The sequence below is a fragment of the Pelophylax lessonae genome (assembly GCF_965119305.1).
Source record: "Pelophylax lessonae genome assembly, chromosome: 12".
Classification (NCBI taxonomy): Eukaryota; Metazoa; Chordata; class Amphibia; order Anura; family Ranidae; genus Pelophylax; species Pelophylax lessonae.
Window position 1 is genome coordinate 217,126,737 of NC_138779.1, and position 21,708 is coordinate 217,148,444.

At 43.9% G+C, this 21,708-nt stretch overlaps 1 protein-coding gene across 1 annotated transcript in view; it reads left to right on the top strand.

Moving 5' to 3' along the window:
- LOC309568236 (IgGFc-binding protein-like) overlaps positions 1-21,708 on the top strand; it is a gene marked incomplete at its 5' end in the record, with an annotated part of 108,679 nt that overhangs the window by 31,311 nt on the left and 55,660 nt on the right. Inside the window, 5 exons of the mRNA XM_082273901.1 lie at positions 5,195-5,336; positions 5,444-5,772; positions 9,002-9,572; positions 14,483-15,081; positions 18,459-19,023. Of these exons, the coding sequence (XP_082130027.1) occupies positions 5,195-5,336; positions 5,444-5,772; positions 9,002-9,572; positions 14,483-15,081; positions 18,459-19,023 (2,206 nt within the window). The remainder of the gene's footprint in view (positions 1-5,194; positions 5,337-5,443; positions 5,773-9,001; positions 9,573-14,482; positions 15,082-18,458; positions 19,024-21,708) is intronic.

Below are 21,708 nucleotides of genomic sequence, written 5' to 3' on the forward strand. Positions count from 1 at the left end.
ACGTATAACGTGGCTGAACGTATGTTCATCACGTTCGGTCACGTTTGGTCATGTTCGGCCGCGTTTCTGCGTTTCAAACGCCGGGAAACACACGTTCGAACGCAAATAATTGCATTCCAAAAAACGTCCCTGAACTCAGCTGCCTGCAAATGACTGTAAACGACCCTGTGTACATGGACAGATAAGATAAAATGTAGATGGGTTCAGGGGCTTAGAAAAAAAATGCCCAACTGCTCCTAAACGACCATTTACAACGTCCCGTGTACATGGAGCCTAAGGGTGAAAATCTCTGGAAGATAATCTTCCTGTGGATGGCAGGTCATAGTGTTGCTAAGATCTGACAGTCTTTATCAAGCCCTAACATACAGTGGGTACGGAAAGTATTCAGACCCCCTTAAATTTTTCACTCTTTGTTATATTGCAGCCATTTGCTAAAATCATTTAGGTTCATTCTTCTTCCTCATGAATGTACACATAGCACCCCATACTGACAGAAAAACACAGAATTGTTGACATTGTTGCAGATTTATTAAAAAAGAAAAACTGAAATATCACATGGTCCTAAGTATTCAGACCCTTTGCTGTGACACTCATATATTTAACTCAGGTGCTTTCCATTTCTTCTGATCATCCTTGAGATGGTTCTACACCTTCATTTGAGTCCAGCTGTGTTTGATTATACTGATTGGACTTGATTAGGAAAGCCACACACCTGTCTATATAAGACCTTCCAGATCACAATGCATGTCAGAGCAAATGAGAATCATGAGGTCAAAGGAACTGCCTGAAGAGCTCAGAGACAGAATTGTGGCAAGGCACAGATCTGGCCAAGGTTACAAAAAGATTTCTGCTGCACTTAAGATTCCTAAGAGCACAGTGGCCTCCATAATCCTCAAATGGAAGATGTTTGGGACGACCAGAACCCTTCCTAGAGCTGGCCGGGGGAGAAGAGCCTTGGTGAGAGAGGTAAAGAAGAACCCAAAGATCACTGTGGCTGAGCTCCAGAGATGCAGTCAGGAGATGGGAGAAAGTTGTAGAAAGTCAACCATCACTGCAGCCCTCCACCAGTCGGGGCTTTATGGCAGAGTGGCCCGACGGAAGACTCTCCTCAGTGTAAGACACATGAAAGCCCACATGGAGTTTGCTAAAAAACACCTGAAGGACTCCAAGATGGTGAGAAATAAGATTCTCTGGTCTGATGAGACCAAAATAGAACTTTTTGGCCTTAATTCTAAGCGGTATGTGTGGAGAAAACCAGGCACTGCTCATAACCTGTCCAATACAGTCCCAACAGTGAAGCATGGTGGTGGCAGCATCATGCTGTGGGGGTGTTTTTCAGCTGCAGGGACAGGACGACTGGTTGCAATCGAGGAAAAGATGAATGCGGCCAAGTACAGGGATATCCTGGACAAAAACCTTCTCCAGAGTGCTCTGGACCTCAGACTGGGCCGAAGGTTTACATTCCAACAAGACAATGACCCTAAGCACACAGCTAAAATAACGAAGGAGTGGCTTCACAACAACTCCGTGACTGTTCTTGAATGGCCCAGTCAGAGCCCTGACTTAAACCCAATTGAGCATCTCTGGAGAGACCTAAAAATGGCTGTCCACCAACGTTTACCATCCAACCTGACAGAACTGGAGAGGATCTGCAAGGAGGAATGGCAGAGGATCCCCAAATCCAGGTGTGAAAGACTTGTTGCATCTTTCCCAAAAAGACTCCTGGCTGTATTAGATCAAAAGGGGGCTTCTACTAAATACTGAGCAAAGGGTCTGAATACTTAGGACCATGTGATATTTCAGTTTTTCTTTTTTAATAAATCTGCAACAATGTCAACAATTCTATGTTTTTCTGTCAGTATGGGGTGCTATGTGTACATTCATGAGGAAGAAGAATGAACTTAAATGATTTTAGCAAATGGCTGCAATATAACAAAAAGTGAAAAATTTAAGGGGGTCTGAATACTTTCCGTACCCACTGTAGGTGTCCAAGACAGGGTTAATGCTCATAGACCAGTAGCTATAGCAGTAGAGAGGCTCTCACTGACTGGCTGGATAAGTGCAGCAGCAGGTCACCCTGGTGGATGAAGTGGGCTCACCTGAGCAGTGGGATCTAAGCACTAACCAGTGTTCACCAGAGCCCCTGATGGTGGAGATGGGTTTTACTGCATGTTAGTAGCAGGTTACAGTCCTTAGGATCACCCTACCGGTAGGCAAGCAAGCCGGGGTCCAGTACCTGATATAGCAGGTAGGGATCAAGCAGAAGCATTGTCAGTAAACAAGCCAAAGGCTGGTAAAAATTGGTGCAACATCTAGGGGCAGGGGAGGGGGTATGAGTCACCAGGAAACCACTCCAACGCCCTGGAAGTCCTGGGGCGTGAGGGTGCGACACAAATAATCAATTATTTCAAATACCTGACGGTATATGACTGGTGAGCCACGCAACTGAGACCATATAGAGAACAAAAGAAAAAGAAGTTGCACACAATGGCTCAAACATTGGTATTGAAAAGATAAAATTGGTACATTATTGTGAAACAATTAATCAAACAATATGCAAAAAATGAGTAAAAATTGGTCACAGGTTGGGATCAAGCGAAAGCATACTCAAAGAACAAGCCCAAGGTTGGTAATGAGTGGTAGCAGCGATAAGGACGGCAGCAGGATTGACAAGAGAAAGATATTGGCTGAGAGAGCACAATAATCTGGCAAACAGGAAGTGCAGTGGCATTGCTAAAATAGTAAGCTCATGGGTGGAGCTAAGGGTTTATGGTTCAAGAGAAACAAGGTTCAAGGCAAGATCATTTAAAGAATTGTTCAGGGAGTTGTTCAGCATCCCAGGTGGCTCAGCAAGGAGAGACATTGCCAGACATAGTAGAGGTTGCAGGTTTTGACCTGACAATAGGCCCCCTATTGCATCTCATTGTGATTCTAATATCATCCACTACTTAAGCCCTGAGGCGGGGGGGGGGGGGGCTTTTCCCCTGAAACTCGTTGGATACACTTGATGCCCTTAACCAATAACCAATAAAAAGACGTTGGTGCTGCTCAATACCCATCCCAGGATTTTATCATCTGCTGAGAGCACTTTTGCTGTGTTTGGAGATGTAGCAACTTAGGACCAGAACAAGGTCAACCTGCACTATACCTTCATCTCCTTTGAAGAAAGATACACTCCATTATATATCATCAAGACCAAACCTCACTTCTATTGGTCTAGTGCTTTCACACACTACTCAGATTCCTGTAGATGGGTGATGGTCAAGGGCTGGATTGCTCAATCCTCCCATGATGCATCATTTGATTACTTGTAACCACTTCTTGTAACTTTGAAAACCTTTATTAACCACTTTACGTCCCTTAGGCTGTTTATGAACAGCCTAAGGTTTAAATCGTTATACCGGGACCATGGTTGAGGCTACAACCATGATCCCAATATTCTTTTTAAAGCCCGCAATTCCCTCTCAGGTAAAAGTGATCCGAACAGCTATACAGCCACCGGATCGCTTTTACAGGCAGTGGAAGAAGGTCCCCCTCTCCAGCTGCCGCCGTCTTTACTGGGCTCTCCCGTCTAGTCAAGGAGCCCGGTAAGGCTGCATCTGGCAGCATCCACTTCCTGAGACACAGTGAAAGGAACTGATGCTGTTCCTGCCTCTGTGTGACATCAAAAACCGTAAGTGGCAAGGATTTAATCACTTCCGGTTTTGCTCTCATGTAAAGAAGCTTGTGAAACCATCTGAGGAAACCGATCTTGATTTGGTCAGATGCTTTTGGGGGGCCAATGAGAGATCTGGGGTCTAATAGACCACCGATCTCCCCATATGAAAGACCTTTCACTGCCCATGATATCAAAAGGGATGCTGTTCATCCCTTATGATAGGTATAAAATTGATTAGAAAAAAATGAGATACCCACCAATTTTTTCTTTAGGTCCTCTGCTTAAAATATATATATATATAATATAATGTTTGGGGATTCTAGGTAGCTTTCTAGCAAAAAAAAAATGTTTTTACATGTAGGAGAGAATTGGCCCAAACCTTTTTTAACTTAACTTTTTTTATTTAAAATCTCATCATTATTTTAGTTCCATCTATGATTCTCTGCATTTTAGAATCATATTGAACATTGATTGGCCATCTCCCTGAATTCTGGACAAACCTGTATGCAGGGCCACTGATAGGGGGGGACCACCAGCCCTGTTGTAGGGGGCCCAAGCACACAAGGGGGCCCACACAGAGAGGGGGATTAGTGATGGACAACAAATACAAGAAGATCTCCCTGCTGCCAGCTTTTATCTGCTGAGAAAGAGACAGTTGTCACTCACTAATCCCCCTCCCTTGTGTGGGCCCCCCTCCCAGCACTGGCTCTAATGTTATCTCTGCTCAGGTGTTTATTTGTAACTTTGTTTCTCTCCCTCTGTATCTCTGATCCTGGAGCTCCAACTGCCCAGCCTGTATATTTTTTTCATCTCATCTTCATTTTTATTTATTAACATCATTTTTTTTTTAGAGTTAGCAGGAATTATGTTATGTTATATTTGTGTCTGCTAATAGTGATTTTGTTGTTATTTTAGCTAAATATATCTTTAATATTTTCTTGGGGGGGGCCCTGCCAGGTAGTCTGTACGGGGCCCCGCGATTTCTAATGGCAGCCCTGCCTGTATGTACTGAACAGGGGAGGACTGGGCCAGGGGGCAGGGGGGCAGTTGCCCCCCCGGGCCACTCTGAAGCTCCGTAAAAAGGCTGCACTGCTTCTGCCACAGACAATCCCTAAGGATTCCTGGTGAAGAGAAGTAAAAAGTCCCCACCTCTGACCTACTGAGCGCGGGATGAAGACAAAGACAGAGCGCAGACCTTCACTCTAGCATGGATGGTGTAAACTGTGTCTGAGCAGAGGCCAGTTCCGTGCCCCACTGGAGACTCTCTTCCCCCAGGCAGTCTCAACCGAGTTGTCCCAGGTCCCCCCCCCCAACTGCCCCCTGCTGACCAGGTCAGGAACTCGGATTCGGCCGGTAAGTAGAGAGTACCTGGAGCAGGGCTTCAGCCTGGAACGGGGGTCAGGAGGAGGCCCGGAAGAGGGAGAGTGGGAGGGAGGCCGAGTCGCTGCACCATGAGCCTCTGGTTTGTACTTGCCCCCTGGGCCGAAAGTTACCAGTCAGCCCCTGGTACTGAATGACCTAACTTTGTTTCTTCAGGCTAATGAAGTTGTGTTGAACGATGACTGCAGTGAAGAGTGTACGTGCAATCCCGTCTCAGGAGTTTATTGCCGTAACAAGACCTGCTCAGAGAATGAGAAGTGTCTCATAGTAGATGGCGTCCGAGCTTGTGTCAACTCTGGTGAGTTTGGTACAATTGTGTTATGGAGGCTGTGTCATGGAGAGTACAATTGTAGTATGGTGGACAATGTCAATATTTTGTCTTACAATCATTTTTTGGTGTTATAGATCCCTGCAAGTCCAAAACCTGCCGCGTGAAAGAGAGCTGCCGAGTTCAAGAGGGAGTTGCAGTTTGTGTGCCGGAATACAACGGCCTGTGTTGGGCATGGGGAGATCCGCACTACAGGAGTTTTGATGGCAAAGAATATGACGCTCAGGGCACCTGCAACTACATCTTGGCTCAGTACAATGGTAACGATAGCGGCCTGGAGACGTTCAAGCTTACCACCAAAAATGAGAACAGGGGGTCTCAAGATTTCTCCTTTGTGAAGAAGATGGAACTCACTATGTATAATATTAATGTTTCAGTACAAACTGGAGAATTTCCTGCAATACGAGTAAGTGGGTATTTCAAAAATGGGAAAAATTGTGTCTAATTTGCAAAAAAAAAAAAACATTAATTATTATTAATGAGAACTTTGATTTTGGCATCCTATCATTTATTGAAAGCTGTATGACTATGAAACTGTATGGGCAACTTACAGTAGAACCCAGGGCTTTTTTTCAGCGGGAACGTGGGGGAACGCAGTTCCGGCACCTCCAGAACTAAATGTATGCAATGGCAAGGGGTGTTGGGGGGGTCTATTGATGCTGGCTAATAGGGAATCTATTGTTGCTGAAGGGGATCTATTTTTGCAGAGGATGGGGATCTATTGTTGCTGGGGAGGTCTTTTGTTGCTCATGGGGGATTTATTGTTGCTGGGGTGGGTCTTTTGTTGCTGGGGGGGTCAGTTGTTGCTGGGAGGGACTTATTGTTGAGGGAGGGGTCTCTGTTGCTGACTGCTGGAGGGTCTATGGATGCTGGATTTGGGGAATCTATTGTTGCTGGAGGGGATCTATTTGTGCAGAGGAACTATTGTTGCTAAGGAAGTCTGTTGTTGCTGGTGGGGTATCTATTATTGCTGGGATGGGTCTTATGTTGCAGGGGGTCAATCATTGCTGGGAGGGATCTACTGTTGAGGGAAGGGTCTAATGTTGCTGGCTGCTGGAGGGTCTATTGATGCTGGCTGTTGGGAATCCATTGTTGCAGGGGTTGATCTATTGTCGCTGGGGTTTCCATTGTTGCTAGATCTATTATATTGCCTTTCTTGTTATCATTAATTCTCTAAAAGGGGTGGTACTAGGAGGTGGGTAAGAGGTAGAACTAAGGAACGGGGGGGGGGGATGAGAGAGAGATAAAGAGGGCGGCTGAGAGAGAGAGAGGGTGTGTGTGAGAGAGAGAGAGAGAGAGAGAGAGAGAGAGGAGGGGGGTAGGTGAGAGAGAGAGAGGGGGTGAGAGAGGCAGCTCTAGCAACTAGTGGCCAACAGAGTCTAAGGTGGAGGAGGGCTTTTTTGACGCCCCCCTGCAAAGTGCCGCCCTAGGCCTGGGCCTTGTTGGCCTAGGCCAAAATACAGCACTGGGACCTGGTCGGCTGTGCCTACCTACCGGGCCTAGTTGTACATTGTTGGAATTATCTTAATCCATTGTTCAATTGCCTCTGTGTGTTCTCTGCTCGTCAACACATCATACTGCACTCTAACCACAAGTGCCAATGGCCACCAGGACCATTGAGAGGGTGAATCCCCCCAGCGTGGATACAGACAGCAATAAAAGCCAAAACCTTCAATGACGACACCTATGCTAACAGTGTTATTTTTATAAGGTCAGCAATGGCAGTCCATGTATTCCTTTCATGTCAGGTTTCCCATGTAGAGTTATTCCACCAAATGGAATATTATAGTCATAGCTGAAACCTAGTGGGCTATGGTGGATTCTGACTTGTTAAATGTTTTAGATACCCCAGAAGCAAGATCCCACTATTATTCCTGTCCTCCTGGCAGTTTTGGTGTTCCTGTCTATCTTTGTATGTTCCATCTCCTCCTACTATATTCTCCATAACATACAACACATATAAAAGCCAGTAGTTATGGTGGAAGCTGATCTTATTGGGCAAAGCAGGTGTGCAGACCCAGGAACTCAGCACAGGGATGGGAGAGACTCTTTTAACCACTTAAGCCCCGGAAGATTTTACCCCCTTCCTGACCAGGGCCTATTTTGCGATTCGGCACTGCGTGACTTTAACAGACAATTGCGCGGTCGTGCGACGCTGTACCCAAATGAAATTGACGTCCTTTTTTTCCCACAAACAGAGCTTTCTTTTGGTGGTATTTGATCACCTGTGCGATTTTTTGATCATGCGCTATAACCAAAAGAAGAGCGTCAATTTTGCAAAAATAACAATATTTTTCACATTTTTTATATGAAATTCCCCCTCAAAAAAAATTAAAAATCCAAATTTTTTAACATTTTAGGCCGATTTGTTTTCTGCTACATATGTTTGATAAAATAAATCACAAAAAGCCTATTTTGATTGGTTTGCGCAAAAGTTATTGCGTTTACTAACTAAGGGAAAGATTTTTGTCATTTTTATTGTTTTTTTTTTTAACGAGTAATGGCGGCAATCTGCGATTTTTTTTGCGGGACTGCGACATTGCGGTGGACAGATCGGACCCTTGACTGACATTTTTGACACTTTTGGGGTTAACAGTGACATTACTACAGTAATCAGTGCTATCCATATGCACTGTTACTGTAAAATTACACTGGCAGGGAAGGGGTTAACTTTATTTGAGAGGGAGGGGTTAAGTGTGTCCCTAGGGGCGTGTTTCTAACTGGGATTGGATGTTGCTTGTGATGTAACAGCAGAGATCTACGGTCTTACATAGCAGGACCGTATGATCTCTGCTGTTACACAGGGGAGAGTGACAGGTGGCTGTGTTTACATTAGCCGCCTGCCTTTCTCCCGGTGTAACCGTCGACCGTGAGTGAGCGGCGGACATCGGGTCCGCTGCTCACATGCGTGGGAGGGGTCCATGAGCGATCGGGAGCGGGAGCGCACCTCTGGCGGCGCGCGCTCGCTCCCTAGAGCCTCACAGGCTAGCGACGTAGACCTACGTCACTTTGCCTGTGAGGGGCTGACTGCCGACGTAAATAGTCGTTAGGCAGTTGGCAAGTGGTTAATGTGCACAGCAGCTATGCAGATCATTAAATTCATGCCAGGGATGGTGGGAACCCCTGATAATGGTCCCAGAAGGCATGCAGAACCAGGAACTCTGCCCTAGGGTAGTGGGAGCCCCTCATAATGGGCAGAGAAGATGTGCAAACCAGGAAAGTTAGCTCAGTGGTCTGAACAATAGCATTCTTGAGAGATAGAAGAAACTTTTAGGGTCCATTCACACTAGCGCGACTTGTCAGGCGACTTGGTCGCCTGACAAGTCGCGGTCGGTCGCCTGCCATTGATTAGCACAGGACCCGTTCTAATAGGAGCGACAAAAGTCGCTCCGACTTAGAAAAAGGGTCCTGTACTACTTTGGGGCGGCCTGGAGGCGACTTGCATTGACTTCAATTAACAGGTCGCCCCAGCAAGTCGTGTCTTAGGGGTTTACCCCTCCAACATCCACCAAACTCTAAAATATTTGTTTTAGGCGGTATACATTTTTAAACAAGGTCCTGCATTTTTTGTTTGATCATTTTTTTTGTTGACTAATCATTATGTAATGCAAATAATATTTTCACTATTTTTCCAGGTTAATGGTGAGTTAACCAATTTGCCAGCCACACTTGCCAATGGAAAACTGAATGCATACCGAAGTGGCTTCACAGCCACTTTGGAAGCAGAGAATGGTGTCACGGTAACATTTGACTGGAACTGGATCTGTACCGTGACCATCCCCAGCAGCTATTACAGCTTGGTTTCTGGTCTCTGTGGCAACTTCAACCAGGATCCAAACGATGACCAAAGAGCTCACGATGGAACATTGATCAGCTCAATCACCGACTGGCTTGTAGCATGGAAAGAGGAGGATCAAGATCTTTTCTGCTTCGACTCTTGTCCTGGTCAGTGTTCAACCTGTGATGAGAAGAAAAAGGATCGGTACAGAGGAGATAATCAGTGTGGGTTAATTGTCAAAAAAGATGGTCCTTTCAGAGAATGCATCGGGAAAATCGGCCCCAACAAGGTTTTTGATTCCTGTTTGTTCGATGTTTGTGCAAATGATGGTGCTAAAGTCATTCTGTGTCATGCCCTGGAGATGTTTGCAACCGCGTGTCTAAATGAAGGAACTAAACTGTATGACTGGAGGACACCCAGTAATTGTTGTAAGTGCATTTTATTTTATTACATTTATATCAATGTAGAATACAAACTAATTCAAATGAATATTTGATAGATAAAAGGTTTGAAGCAATGTAAAAAATAGATTTTTTTAAGTCATGCTACTAAATGTGATCTCATATTCCTGACTTTAGATTAGGGCCACTTTTAATTAATTTAGATGTCCAAAACCTAATCTGAATTTCTTTTTTCTTTTTTTTTTTTTTTTTGGTGGGTCCGTTTCTAAATGTCCCAAGCCTTTTTTCCTTAAGTTAGAACTATAGAAAAAACCTTGTGTTTCGTTTTGGATAGAATAAGAAAGAGGGTTATAAACCCCGTCAGATATTTTTATGCCATCCGTATACCATTGGGAATATTTACCTTCACTTCCTGTCCCATTGCCAAAACAAGAAGTGAGCGTAAATCCCTGCAAATTAAGGGAATCCCTTGGGGTCCCCCAGGTCATCAGAACTAGTGTCTCCATAAGAAAATGTCTCCTCTATTACTTTTCTGTGGATAACCCAAATTTGAGATTTACTTTTACTTTCACTTTTCACTTTTTTATCTCTGAATGTTTTCCAGAGATAAATCTATAATCCTACCACTTTATAAAACACTGGTCCAACCGCATCTGGAGTATTCTGTCCAGTTATGGTTGGCAGTCCACAGAAGGGATGTGCTGGAACTGGAAAGAGTCCAGAGAAGGACAACTAAACTGATTAGAGGATTGGAGGACCTTAATTATGAAGAACGCTTCCTGGAGAGGAGACGCCTGAGAGGGGACATGATAGCAATTTATAAATACCTCAGCGGTGATATCAACATATAAAAAAAAACTATTCAGTCGCAAGGAATGCATGAGGACACAAGGTCATACAATGACTTAGAGAAGAAGCATTTTAACCTCAGGCTACACAGTGGGTTCTTTACAGTAAGGGCTACTAGACTGTGGAATTATCTACCCTAAATGGCAGTTACTGCGGGGAGTATGGCTATTTTTAAAAGACTCTTGGATGTACACCTCAAGGATCAAAACATTCAGGGGTACGGGAGTTGATTACGGCCACACACACCTACACAGGTTGAACTGGATGGACTGTTGTCTTTATTTAACCTCACCTACTATGTAACTTTCAATATTTCTAGTAAAAAGGACAAATAGAAAGGATGACATAGACAGCAATAAAAAACCTGACTGGTGTTCTAATCCTTCCCCATTCCCTCAAAGGAAAAAAAAGAAAGCTTTGCCTACAGTTACACTTTAAATCCCAACTGAGAAGACTTAAAAAATACCCCTTGTAGTCAGTGCTGTATTTTGGCCTAGGCCAACAAGGCCCAGGCCTAGGGCGGCACTTTGCAGGGGGGCAGCAAAAAAGCTGCCCCCCCTCCACCTGAGACTTTATTGGCCACTGGTTGCTAGTGCCGCCTCTCTCATTCCCCCCCCTCTCTCTCACCCCCCCTCTCGCTCTCATTCCCCCCTCTCTCTCTCTCTCTCTCTCTCTCACCCCTCCTCTCTCTCTATCTTTCTCTCACCCCTCCCCTCTCACCCCCCTCTCTCTCACTCCCCTGTCTCTCTCAACCCCCCTCTCTTCTCTCTCTCTCTCTCTCATCCCCCCTCTCTCTCTCTCATCCCCCCTCTCTCTCTCTCTCTCATCCCCCCTCACCCACCCCCCTCTCTCTCTCTCCCTCACCTATCCCCCCCTCTCGTGAGATCTCAGGGATTCATACTAGGACTTGTGGTCCTTCAATTTTGGAGGGAGCCACATCCGTTAAAAAATAAGGAGTGGGGCAAATTTACATAGAAGGGGGGGAGGGAGGAGGGCGTGCCCAATTTTAGTCTTGCCTAGGGCAGCACAAAACCAAAATACACCACTGCTTGTAGTTGGGTTGGGGACTTGGTAAAGTAGATACACTTACCCAATCTTCTGCACCTCATATCTGCTAGATCAGCTCATGTAGCATCTTCTCCCTAATTCTCCGGCAGTGTAGGGTTCTCACATCATTAAAGACCAAAGTAGGGTCTATAGTCCTGCACTGGGCATGAAGAGTCCAGTGGAGAGTGCTTGGGGAACAAGACTAAATGACCAAAGTAGCCTTGCAGTCCCAATTCAAGGAAGCATTTTCAGTTAACCCCAGGTTGTGCTTTAAAATTGCTTTGTTCATTTTTTATACATTTTTGGGTACATGACCTGGGGCTGCCAAGATTTTTCCAAACCCTTACACAGAATTTTGCATCATTTGCTGCTCTGGAATATACCATTTTTTAGAGCCCCATTTGGATTTCCAATGCCTGAATTTTACATTTAGGAATTCCAAAATTTTGGAGAAATTCTCTAGATTTCTACAACAGAAAACTGCGAGGAATTAGAAGCTCTAGATACTGTAGATAAAAGTTTATTTTGGTTGTGTCAAAAGGCAAAGTTCTTTTGTTCTCAGAAAACAATGTAACAAAAAACAGTCTTCACAGTCAGAGATTGAGAAAGTGAGAAGACCTTGCATGATTTGTGGCAAGATCAAAAATATTTTTTCTGAACTTATCAAACATATATCACAAAACACTTCCAATGGTATATTTAAAAGAGTACAAGGGACAAAATAGGAGAATTTTTTGGGAGATCCTTGATGGGCAGGGGGGATCATGTCATTCATCTGCTCTTGGTCCATTTACAGAATAGATTGCATTTTGGCACAATATTAGTATGAGTTCTCTGAATCACAGAGGGGGCAGAAAGGGATGGGAAAGTGGCACTGGTTTTTCACACAAACAGCCACTATTCATTTTTGCAGCAAAGGACAATTGCTGCTCTGGGTAGTATCAAGCAGCCTGAAGGAAAGATTGCTGCTGGCTTCCACCAGTTGTCACTTTCTAGCATCTTATATTTCCTGTGTCACGTCTTTCCCCCATTGGTCTGGCAAAGGAGCACATCTGCGCATGCTGCGAAATGCGTTACCGCCCCTCCACTTCACCACGCTAGGTGCGGTCCACCAGCGAGGCATGCGTTCCACCCCTGCCTCGCATTGACTCACCGCTTCAGATTGGGCTTCCCCTGTGGTGTCATCTCCCAGCTGCTGGTCAGCTAGAGGACGGGACCAGCCGCGAACCAGGGGACCCCAAGTCATGAGGACACATGCTATCTTTTATGTAAGTCTACTCATTGTTTTGTAATAAAGTGGTATCAGCTACACTCAGAGGCGACTTTCTCCGTCTTTGTCTACCAGTTGGATTTGCTTCTGCCTCTCAAGAGCTGCCCCTAGTGTCAGCGTGGTACACTTGTACACCTTCAGAAGTCCACCCACCTGTCTGGTTTACCTTCCCCCACCAAGACTATTTATTGGAGGACTGGCTTTTCCCAACAAACTTTTCTCCTAATACTGAAGGAAAGATTTGGTCTAGTTTAATGCTTGTTCAAGCCAGTAATGGCTTGTTTACGTGAGACCGAATTCGGAAGTAACAAAATCCATCTCATGTCTGGTTTCTGATGTCCAACAGTGGGAGGAACCCCTTTAGCAACCTGTAAAAGTAATCCAGTGGCTTCTTAGCCACTAGGATTACCTTTACATTGAAGGAAATTGCCGACCCTAAAAAATGATATCTCGATCATTGCTGCAGCTGCAACAATGACTGAGATATCACCCATCCAATCTAGCGATGTGCCGGTACAAAGTTTATTTTCAGATATTTATCGATTTTGCAAGGCATAATTGTATGCCATATGTTTCTACCAGAGAAAAAAAAGGCATTGTATGTTCCTCGGGGAGGGGGCTGATTAACCACATAACGACCGCCCACTGCAGATATACTGCGGCAGGCAGCCGCTGCTGGGCAAAGTGACGTAGGGATACGTCAGTTGCTCAGCCGCCTGTGGGGGGCGAGCACGTGCCGCCGGAGGTGCGCTCCTGCCCCCGCTCGTTCACTGAGATCCCCACGCGAGTGACCGGCGGCTCCGATGTCCGCCAGTCACTCGCGATCTCCCGCCGGAGAGGGAGAAAGGCAGGCGGCTGATGTAAACAAAGCCGTCTGTCATTCTCCCTGGTGTAACTGCAGAGACTATACGATCCTGCTATGTAGGATCGTATGTCTCTGCGGTTACATCACAAGCCACTCTCCCCCACAGTTATAATCATGCCCCTAGGGATACATTTAACCCACTGATCACCAATAAAGTTAACCCCTTCCCTGCCAGTGTCATTTTTACAGTAACAGTGCATATTTTTAGCACTGATTACTATAGTAATGTCACTGGTACTCCCAAAAGTGTCAAAAATGTCAGTCAGGGGTCCGATTTGTCCGCCGCAATGTCGCAGTCCCGCAAAAAAAATCACAAATCGCCGCCATTACTAGTAAAAAAAAAAAACAATAAAAATGACATAAATCTTTCCCGTAGTTAGTAAACACAATAACTTTTGCGCAAACCAATCGAAATACGCTTATTGTGATTTTTTTTTTACCAAACATATGTAGCAGAAAACAAATTGGCCTAAAATTTTAAAAAAATTAGATTTTTACATTTTATTTTGAGAATTTCATATAAAAAAATTTGAAAAATATTGTTATTTTTTCAAAATTGTCGCACTTTTTTTGTTTATAGCGCAAAAATAAAAATTGCACAGGTGATCAAATACCACCAAAAGAAAGCTCTGTTTGTGGGAAAAAAAGGACGTCAATTTTGTTTGGGCACAGCGTCGCACGACCGCGCAGTTGTCCGTTAAAGTCACGCAGTGCCGAATCGCAAAATAGGGCCTGGTCTTTGAGCAGCCAAATCTTCCGGGGCTTAAGTGGTTAAAATGTTAGCATGGTATAAATTAAATAAATAAATATTAAAAATGTAATTTTATTTTGTTGAGAACTATTGCGATAATAGCTTGCTACAGATACAGGGTATTGCTGATCACTATTTTCATTTATCCGTTTCAGCAAAGATATGCGAAGATCTGAACAGTCATTATACTGCCTGTGGAAATGCCTGCCCGGCCAGTTGCTCTGACAGGACTGCCCCATCGAAATGTAAGAAACCCTGTGTAGAAGCCTGTGAATGTAACCAGGGTATGGTACTTAGTGGGGACAAATGTGTGCCCGTCTCAAGCTGTGGCTGCCAATACAATGGACGGTATTACGAACCCAACCAGTCTTGGTATGATAAGAAATGTACTGTGCTCTGCAAATGCGATCCAGGATTAGGCATGACCGTTTGCCAGCCAACAAGCTGTAAAACCAGTGAAAAGTGCATGGTGGTCGATGGGAAACGAGGCTGCTATCCTACTCAGCACACAACATGCACAGTCTCTGGGGATCTTCACTATACCACATTTGACAAAATGAGATATAGTTTTACGAAAACCTGCATCTACCAGCTGGTAAGGGTAACCTCAGATGACCCTTCCATGGCCAAGTTTGCCATCAAAGTCCAGAATGAACACCGAGGTAACAGAGCGGTGGCCTTTTCTAAAGCTGTGACGTTGGAAGTCTACAACAAAACCATAACCATCAGTAAAGAATCTCCAATGAAGATAAAGGTATGGCAATTCATTAGCAAAATGTTATATTTTCTTTCTTGACCTTTGAAGTAAAAGAGATATAATTTCTTACATTTTATTGTCCAGTGTTAAAGGATTCCAAAAGCTGGAAATCCCAAATGTAAGAGAAATTTGGAGTATTAAAAAGGCAATCCATTCAAATTGTTTGGGTCATTTTGGATACTCACATGCAATTTGAATTAGTCAATCTCTTTAGAACTCCAGGGGTGAGGTGCAAAAAGGGTCTTACTTCTCTTTTGGTACCTTTTATGTGTTCTAGAAGAAATCACTTTGTTGCAGCAGGGGTAACAAGATTTCATGGCAGAGATCTTAGTCAAGAGCAGGGCTGCTGATAGGGGGGGACCACCAGTCCCCCTGTAGGGGGCCCGGGCACACAGGGGGGCCCCAAGAGCACGGGGAATGAGTGCGGTCGGGCGGAGGGGCAATTACAGAAGGAAGCCCTGTGTGGCTCTCTGCAGCAGCTAAAAGCCAGTTTATCCCCCTCCTGCCAGCTTTCAGCTGATGCAGGGAGAGACACAGACACAGGGCATCGTTCCTGTAATTGCTTCTCCGACGCAGATCCCCCTCCCTGTTCTGCCTGCTTCTGACCCCCCCCCCCGTGTGCCCCCCTTTCACAGTGCCGCCCCCCGCAGCGCTGCAGGCTTCCCTGTCCTGTAAAAAAAATAACAAATTGTAAAAAAAAAAAAAAATTAAAAATAAATAAATGATAATAATAAATAATAATAATAAATAATAATAATAATAAATAATAAAATAAATAAATAAATAATTTAAAATATTGTAAAATAAAATATTTGTAAACATTTTAAACATCTAAAAAAAAAAAAGTTAGAAAACATTAAAAAAAAAGGGCTAATTCACAGGTTCTCTGTTATGTTTGTGTTAGCTAATATTGATTTTAGTGTATTTTTACTGAAAATATTGTCTTGATAAAATCGGTGGGGGGGGGGGGGTTGGCAAGGTAGGCTGTACGGGGGCCCCCGTGATTCCTAACAACAGCCTTGGTCATGAGAACCTGTCACTGACACTCCCAAGATATACAGAAATACAGAAAGGGGCGCCAGACCAAAAAACGGATAAAAGAGTCCAAGATCACTTTATGATTCAACAGATTTTTTATTAAAGTTTTCAAAAGAAAAACAAAACATACAAACTTGTGGAGAACATACAGCGGGAATACAAAGACAGGCAGTTTACAAATTCAAGAGGGAGCCAAGGATCCCCAAATTGGGTCCCCTTCTCCCAGTCAGAACTCTGCAGTACAGAGTCAAATACACGAAGGGGTAAAAAGAAAACAATTTCAGCAAAAGTTACCCAAGAGACAAAACCCCAGGCATATATGACCACGACCCACAAACTAGGTGGGACACCTGGGCCACAGAAAGGCTCCACCGACCCCAGGCACCCCTATTGGGATCAACAAGATCCCTTTAACTGTTAATAAAAAGTCATATAAAAACATCCAGTTTGTTTCAGGGCAACACCCCCCCCCCCTTCATCAGAACTCAACACAGGATAAAACTTGGATGGATTTATTTACTAAAGCTAGACAAAGGCAAAATGAGTCACAATTCTGCAGAGATACCAATCAGCTTCCAGGTTTTATTGCTAAAGGTTAACCACTTTACCACCGGAGGATTTTGCTGTCTTACGTCCAGGCCACTTTTTGCGATTCGGCGCTGTGCGACTTTAACTGACAATTGCGTGGTCGTGCGACGCCATCCCCAAACGAAATTTACGTCCTTTTTTTCCCACAAACAGAGCTTTCTTTTGGTGGTATTTGATCACCTGTGCGATTTTGACTTTTTGCGCTATAAACAAAAAAATAGCGTTTATTTTGAAAAAATAACAATATTTTTCACATTTTTTTATATGAAATTCCCCCCCAAAAAAATGTAAAAGTCTAAATTTTTTTTAAATTTTTGGCCAATTTGTTTTCTGCTACATATGTTTGGTAAACAAAATCACAATAAGCGTATTTTGATTGGTTTGCGCAAAAGTTATTGCGTTACTAACTAAGGGAAAGATTTCTGTCATTTTTGGTGGGGTTTTTTTTAACGAGTAATGGCGGCGATCTGCGTTTTTTTTTGCGGGACTGCGACATTGCGGCGGACAGATCAGACCCTTGACTGACATTTTTGACACTTTTGGGGTTAACAGTGACATTACTACAGTAATCAGTGCTATACATATGCACTGTTACTGTAAAAATGACACTGGCAGGGGAGGGGTTAATTTTATTGGAGAGGGAGGGGTTAATGTATGCCTGGTGCTTACTGACGTGTGTGGGGGGAGGGGACTGAGTGACACAGGGACAGATCGCAGGTTCAGCTATGCTGAACCCTGCAATCTGTCACTGTCTGTCACTTAGGAGATCCGCCCGCTTTTTTTACACAGGCCGGCGGATCTCCAAACTCGATTCCCAGATGATCGGGGAAGAGCAGCGGCGATCACCGCCACTCCTCCCCTGGCCCGACTCCCGCTGTGACTGAATACAGCGGGAGCGAGCCTCCGGCGACGCGCGAGCGCCACCCACAAAGGCAGGAGTCCAGCGACGTAGAGGGAACGAGCCACTGTGCCGCAGTAGAGGCGGAGATTTGAAGCTGATTGGTTTCTCTTCATAATTGTGACTAATTTTGCCCTCTTTAGCTTAGCAAATAAACCCCTGTGAGTCCATCTAAGTTTTATCCTGTGTTGAGTCCTGATTAAGGGGGAGTGTTGTTGCCCCTGAAACAAAATGCTTCATGGTGTTTTTTTATGCCCTTTCTCTCCATGATGTCACAATTAATATGGCGGGATGGAGAGGTGGCGGAATACAAGATGATGTCAGCAGGACAACGCTGGATCCCCTGGGTGGGTGAGTATCAGAAATGTGCCACCCCGACCAACCGGTAAGTTTTGGGGTGGAGGGAAAGGGAGGGAGAGGCAGCCGAAGATCCTCTTTAACAGGAAATATCTAGTTATTAGATAAACTAAATTCTCCCTTTAGACAGTTGTCACTAGAACAGATATTTCAGTTGGAAGATTTATATATACCTCTCATTTTGGTGACAACTCTAGAAAGCAATAAAAATCTTACAAGGGACGAGATTTCGGGTTTGCCACTACCATGGGTTCTGGGCAAATCCTGCAGGTTCCAGATTGGCAGTCCTAGCAAATTCTGTGCAGATTCCCCAAAAATAATACACTGCATGATGTTTGAACTATGGCCACCAAGCTTACAGTTGCCAATAAGTGGGATTTTTTTTAAGTCAGCCCCCTCAATAAAAAGGAGGGACACAGAGCAGCCATAGTGTCAGTGGAAGCTGTTGTAGGAAAAGCATAATAATTATGAAATCTACCTATTTTTATTTTAGGTTGATGGACAATATACTTACTTACCGTACTATTTGGAGTCAACCAAGATTGGCGCCTACATATCAGGATCTCGTGTGGTCATCAGGACAGACTTCGAATTAAATGTAACATATGACAGAAGTGGTTACGTGGGTGTCACCTTGCCAAACACGTACGCTGCAGCTGTTAGTGGTTTATGTGGCAACAACAATGCAGATCGCTCTGATGATTTCACCATTAGTAATGGTGTTAAAGCCAAAACTAGTGAAGAATTTGGTGACCACTGGAAGATGGGAGAAATAAAAGGATGCACAAGTGAGTGCACCAACTGCCCAAAATGCAGTGATGCAGAGAAGGACACCTACAAGAGTGACCAATATTGTGGTCTTCTTATCAAACCCGATGGACCGTTCGGTCAATGTCACGCTTCTGTTGACCCAGCTCCCTTCTTTGAGGACTGCAAATCTGATGCTTGTGCCTACAAGGGTCACCAAACAGTTGTCTGCAACACCCTTGCCTCCTATGTTTCCGAGTGTCAGAAAAATGGTTCCAAGGTCAAGGAATGGAGGACTCCATCTTTCTGCGGTAAGCTTTCTCTTAGGCATTGTTCTCAGGCTCTGTTACTTCTAAATAGTAGTGTAAAAATAAGTTAATTGGCTCAAATAAGAGACCCTCCATCTTCAAGTCTAAGCTACATTGTGTGATTTATGTTCTCCACTATTAGCATGAGAAAAATACCTTTATATATAGATATCAAATAATTTGTAGTTAAACTACCCATACCCATAAAAATGAAAAATGCAGTGATGCAGAGAAGGACACCTACAAGAGTGACCAATATTGTGGTCTTCTTATCAAACCCGAGAATTTGGTGACCACTGGAAGATAGGAGAAATAAAAGGATGCACAAGTGAGTGCACCAACTGCCCAAAATGCAGTGATGCAGAGAAGGACACCTACAAGAGTGACCAATATTGGGGTCTTCTTATCAAACCCGATGGACCCTTTGGTCAATGTCCCGCTTCTGTTGACCCAGCTCCCTTCTTTGAGGACTGCAAATCTAATGCTTGTGCCTACAAGGGTCACCAATCAGTTGTCTGCAACATCCTTGCCTCCTAGGTTTCTGATTGTCAGAAAAATGGTTCCAAGGTCGAGGAATGGAGGACTCCATCTTTCTGCGTTAAGCTTTGTCTTAGTCATTGTTCTCAGGCTCTGTTCCTTCTAAATAGTAGAGTAAAAATAAGTTAATTGGCTCAAATAAGAGACCCTCCATCTTCAAGATTAAGCTACACTGTGTGATTTATATTATCCATGATTAGCAATGAGAAAAATACCTTTATATATAGATATGAAATAATTTGTAGTTAAACTACCCATACCCATAAAAATCAAAAATGCAGTGATGCAGAGAAGGACACCTACAAGAGTGACCAATATTGTGGTCTTCTTATCAAACCCGATGGACAGTTCGGTCAATGTCACGCTTCTGTTGACCCAGCTCCATTCTTTGAGGACTGCAAATCTGATGCTTGTGCCTACAAGGGTCACCAGTCAGTTGTCTGCAACACCCTTGCCTCCTATGTTTCCGAGTGTCAGAAAAATGGTTCCAAGGTCGAGGAATGGAGGACTCCATCTTTCTGCGGTAAGCTTTGTCTTAGGCATTGTTCTCAGGCTCTGTTCCTTCTAAATAGCAGTGTAAAAATAAGTTAATTGGCTCAAATAAGAGACCCTCCATCTTCAAGACTAAGCTACATTGTGTGATTTATGTTCTCCACTATTAGCATGAGAAAAATACCTTTATATATAGATATCAAATAATTTGTAGTTAAACTACCCATACCCATAAAAATAAAAAATGCAGTGATGCAGAGAAGGACACCTACAAGAGTGACCAATATTGTGGTCTTCTTATTAAACCCGAGAATTTGGTGACCACTGGAAGATAGGAGAAATAAAAGGATGCACAAATGAGTGCACCAACTGCCCAAAATGTAGTGATGCAGAGAAGGACACCTACAAGAGTGACCAATATTGTGGTCTTCTTATCAAACCCGATGGACAGTTCGGTCAATGTCACGCTTCTGTTGACCCAGCTCCATTCTTTGAGGACTGCAAATCTGATGCTTGTGCCTACAAGGGTCACCAAACAGTTGTCTGCAACACCCTTGCCTCCTATGTTTGCGAGTGTCAGAAAAAAGGTTCCAAAGTCGAGGAATGGAGGACTCCATCTTTCTGCGGAAAGCTTTGTCTTAGGCATTGTTCTCAGGCTCTGTTCCTTCTAAATAGTAGTGTAAAAATAAGTTAATTGGCTCAAATAAGAGACCCTCCATCTTCAAGACTAAGCTACACTGTGTGATTTATGTTCTCCACTATTAGCATGAGAAAAATACCTTTATATATAGATATCAAATAATTTGTAGTTAAACTACCCATACCCATAAAAATGAAAAATGCAGTGAAGCAGAGAAGGACACCTACAAGAGTGACCAATATTGTGGTCTTCTTATCAAACCCGAGAATTTGGTGACCACTGGAAGATAGGAGAAATAAAAGGATGCACAAGTGAGTGCACCAACTGCCCAAAATGTAGTGATGCAGAGAAGGACACCTACAAGAGTGACCATTATTGTGGTCTTCTTATCAAACCCGATGGACCGTTCGGTCAATGTCACGCTTCTGTTGACCCAGCTCCATTCTTTGAGGACTGCAAATCTGATGCTTGTGCCTACAAGGGTCACCAGTCAGTTGTCTGCAACATCCTTGCCTCCTATGTTTATGAGTGTCAGAAAAATGGTTCCAAGGTCGAGGAATGGAGGACTCCATCTTTCTGCGGTAAGCTTTGTCTTAGGCATTGTTCTCAGGCTCTGTTCCTTCTAAATAGTAGTGTAAAAATAAGTTAATTGGCTCAAATAAGAGACCCACCATCTTCAAGACTAAGCTACACTGTGTGATTTATGTTCTCCACTATTAGCATGAGAAAAATACCTTTATATATAGATATCAAATAATTTGTAGTTAAACAACCCATACCCATAAAAATCAAAAATGCAGTGATGCAGAGAAGGACACCTACAAGAGTGACCAATATTGTGGTCTTCTTATTAAACCCAAGAATTTGGTGACCACTGGAAGATAGGAGAAATAAAAGGATGCACAAATGAGTGCACCAACTGCCCAAAATGTAGTGATGCAGAGAAGGACACCTACAAGAGTGACCAATATTGTGGTCTTCTTATCAAACCCGATGGACCGTTCGGTCAATGTCACGCT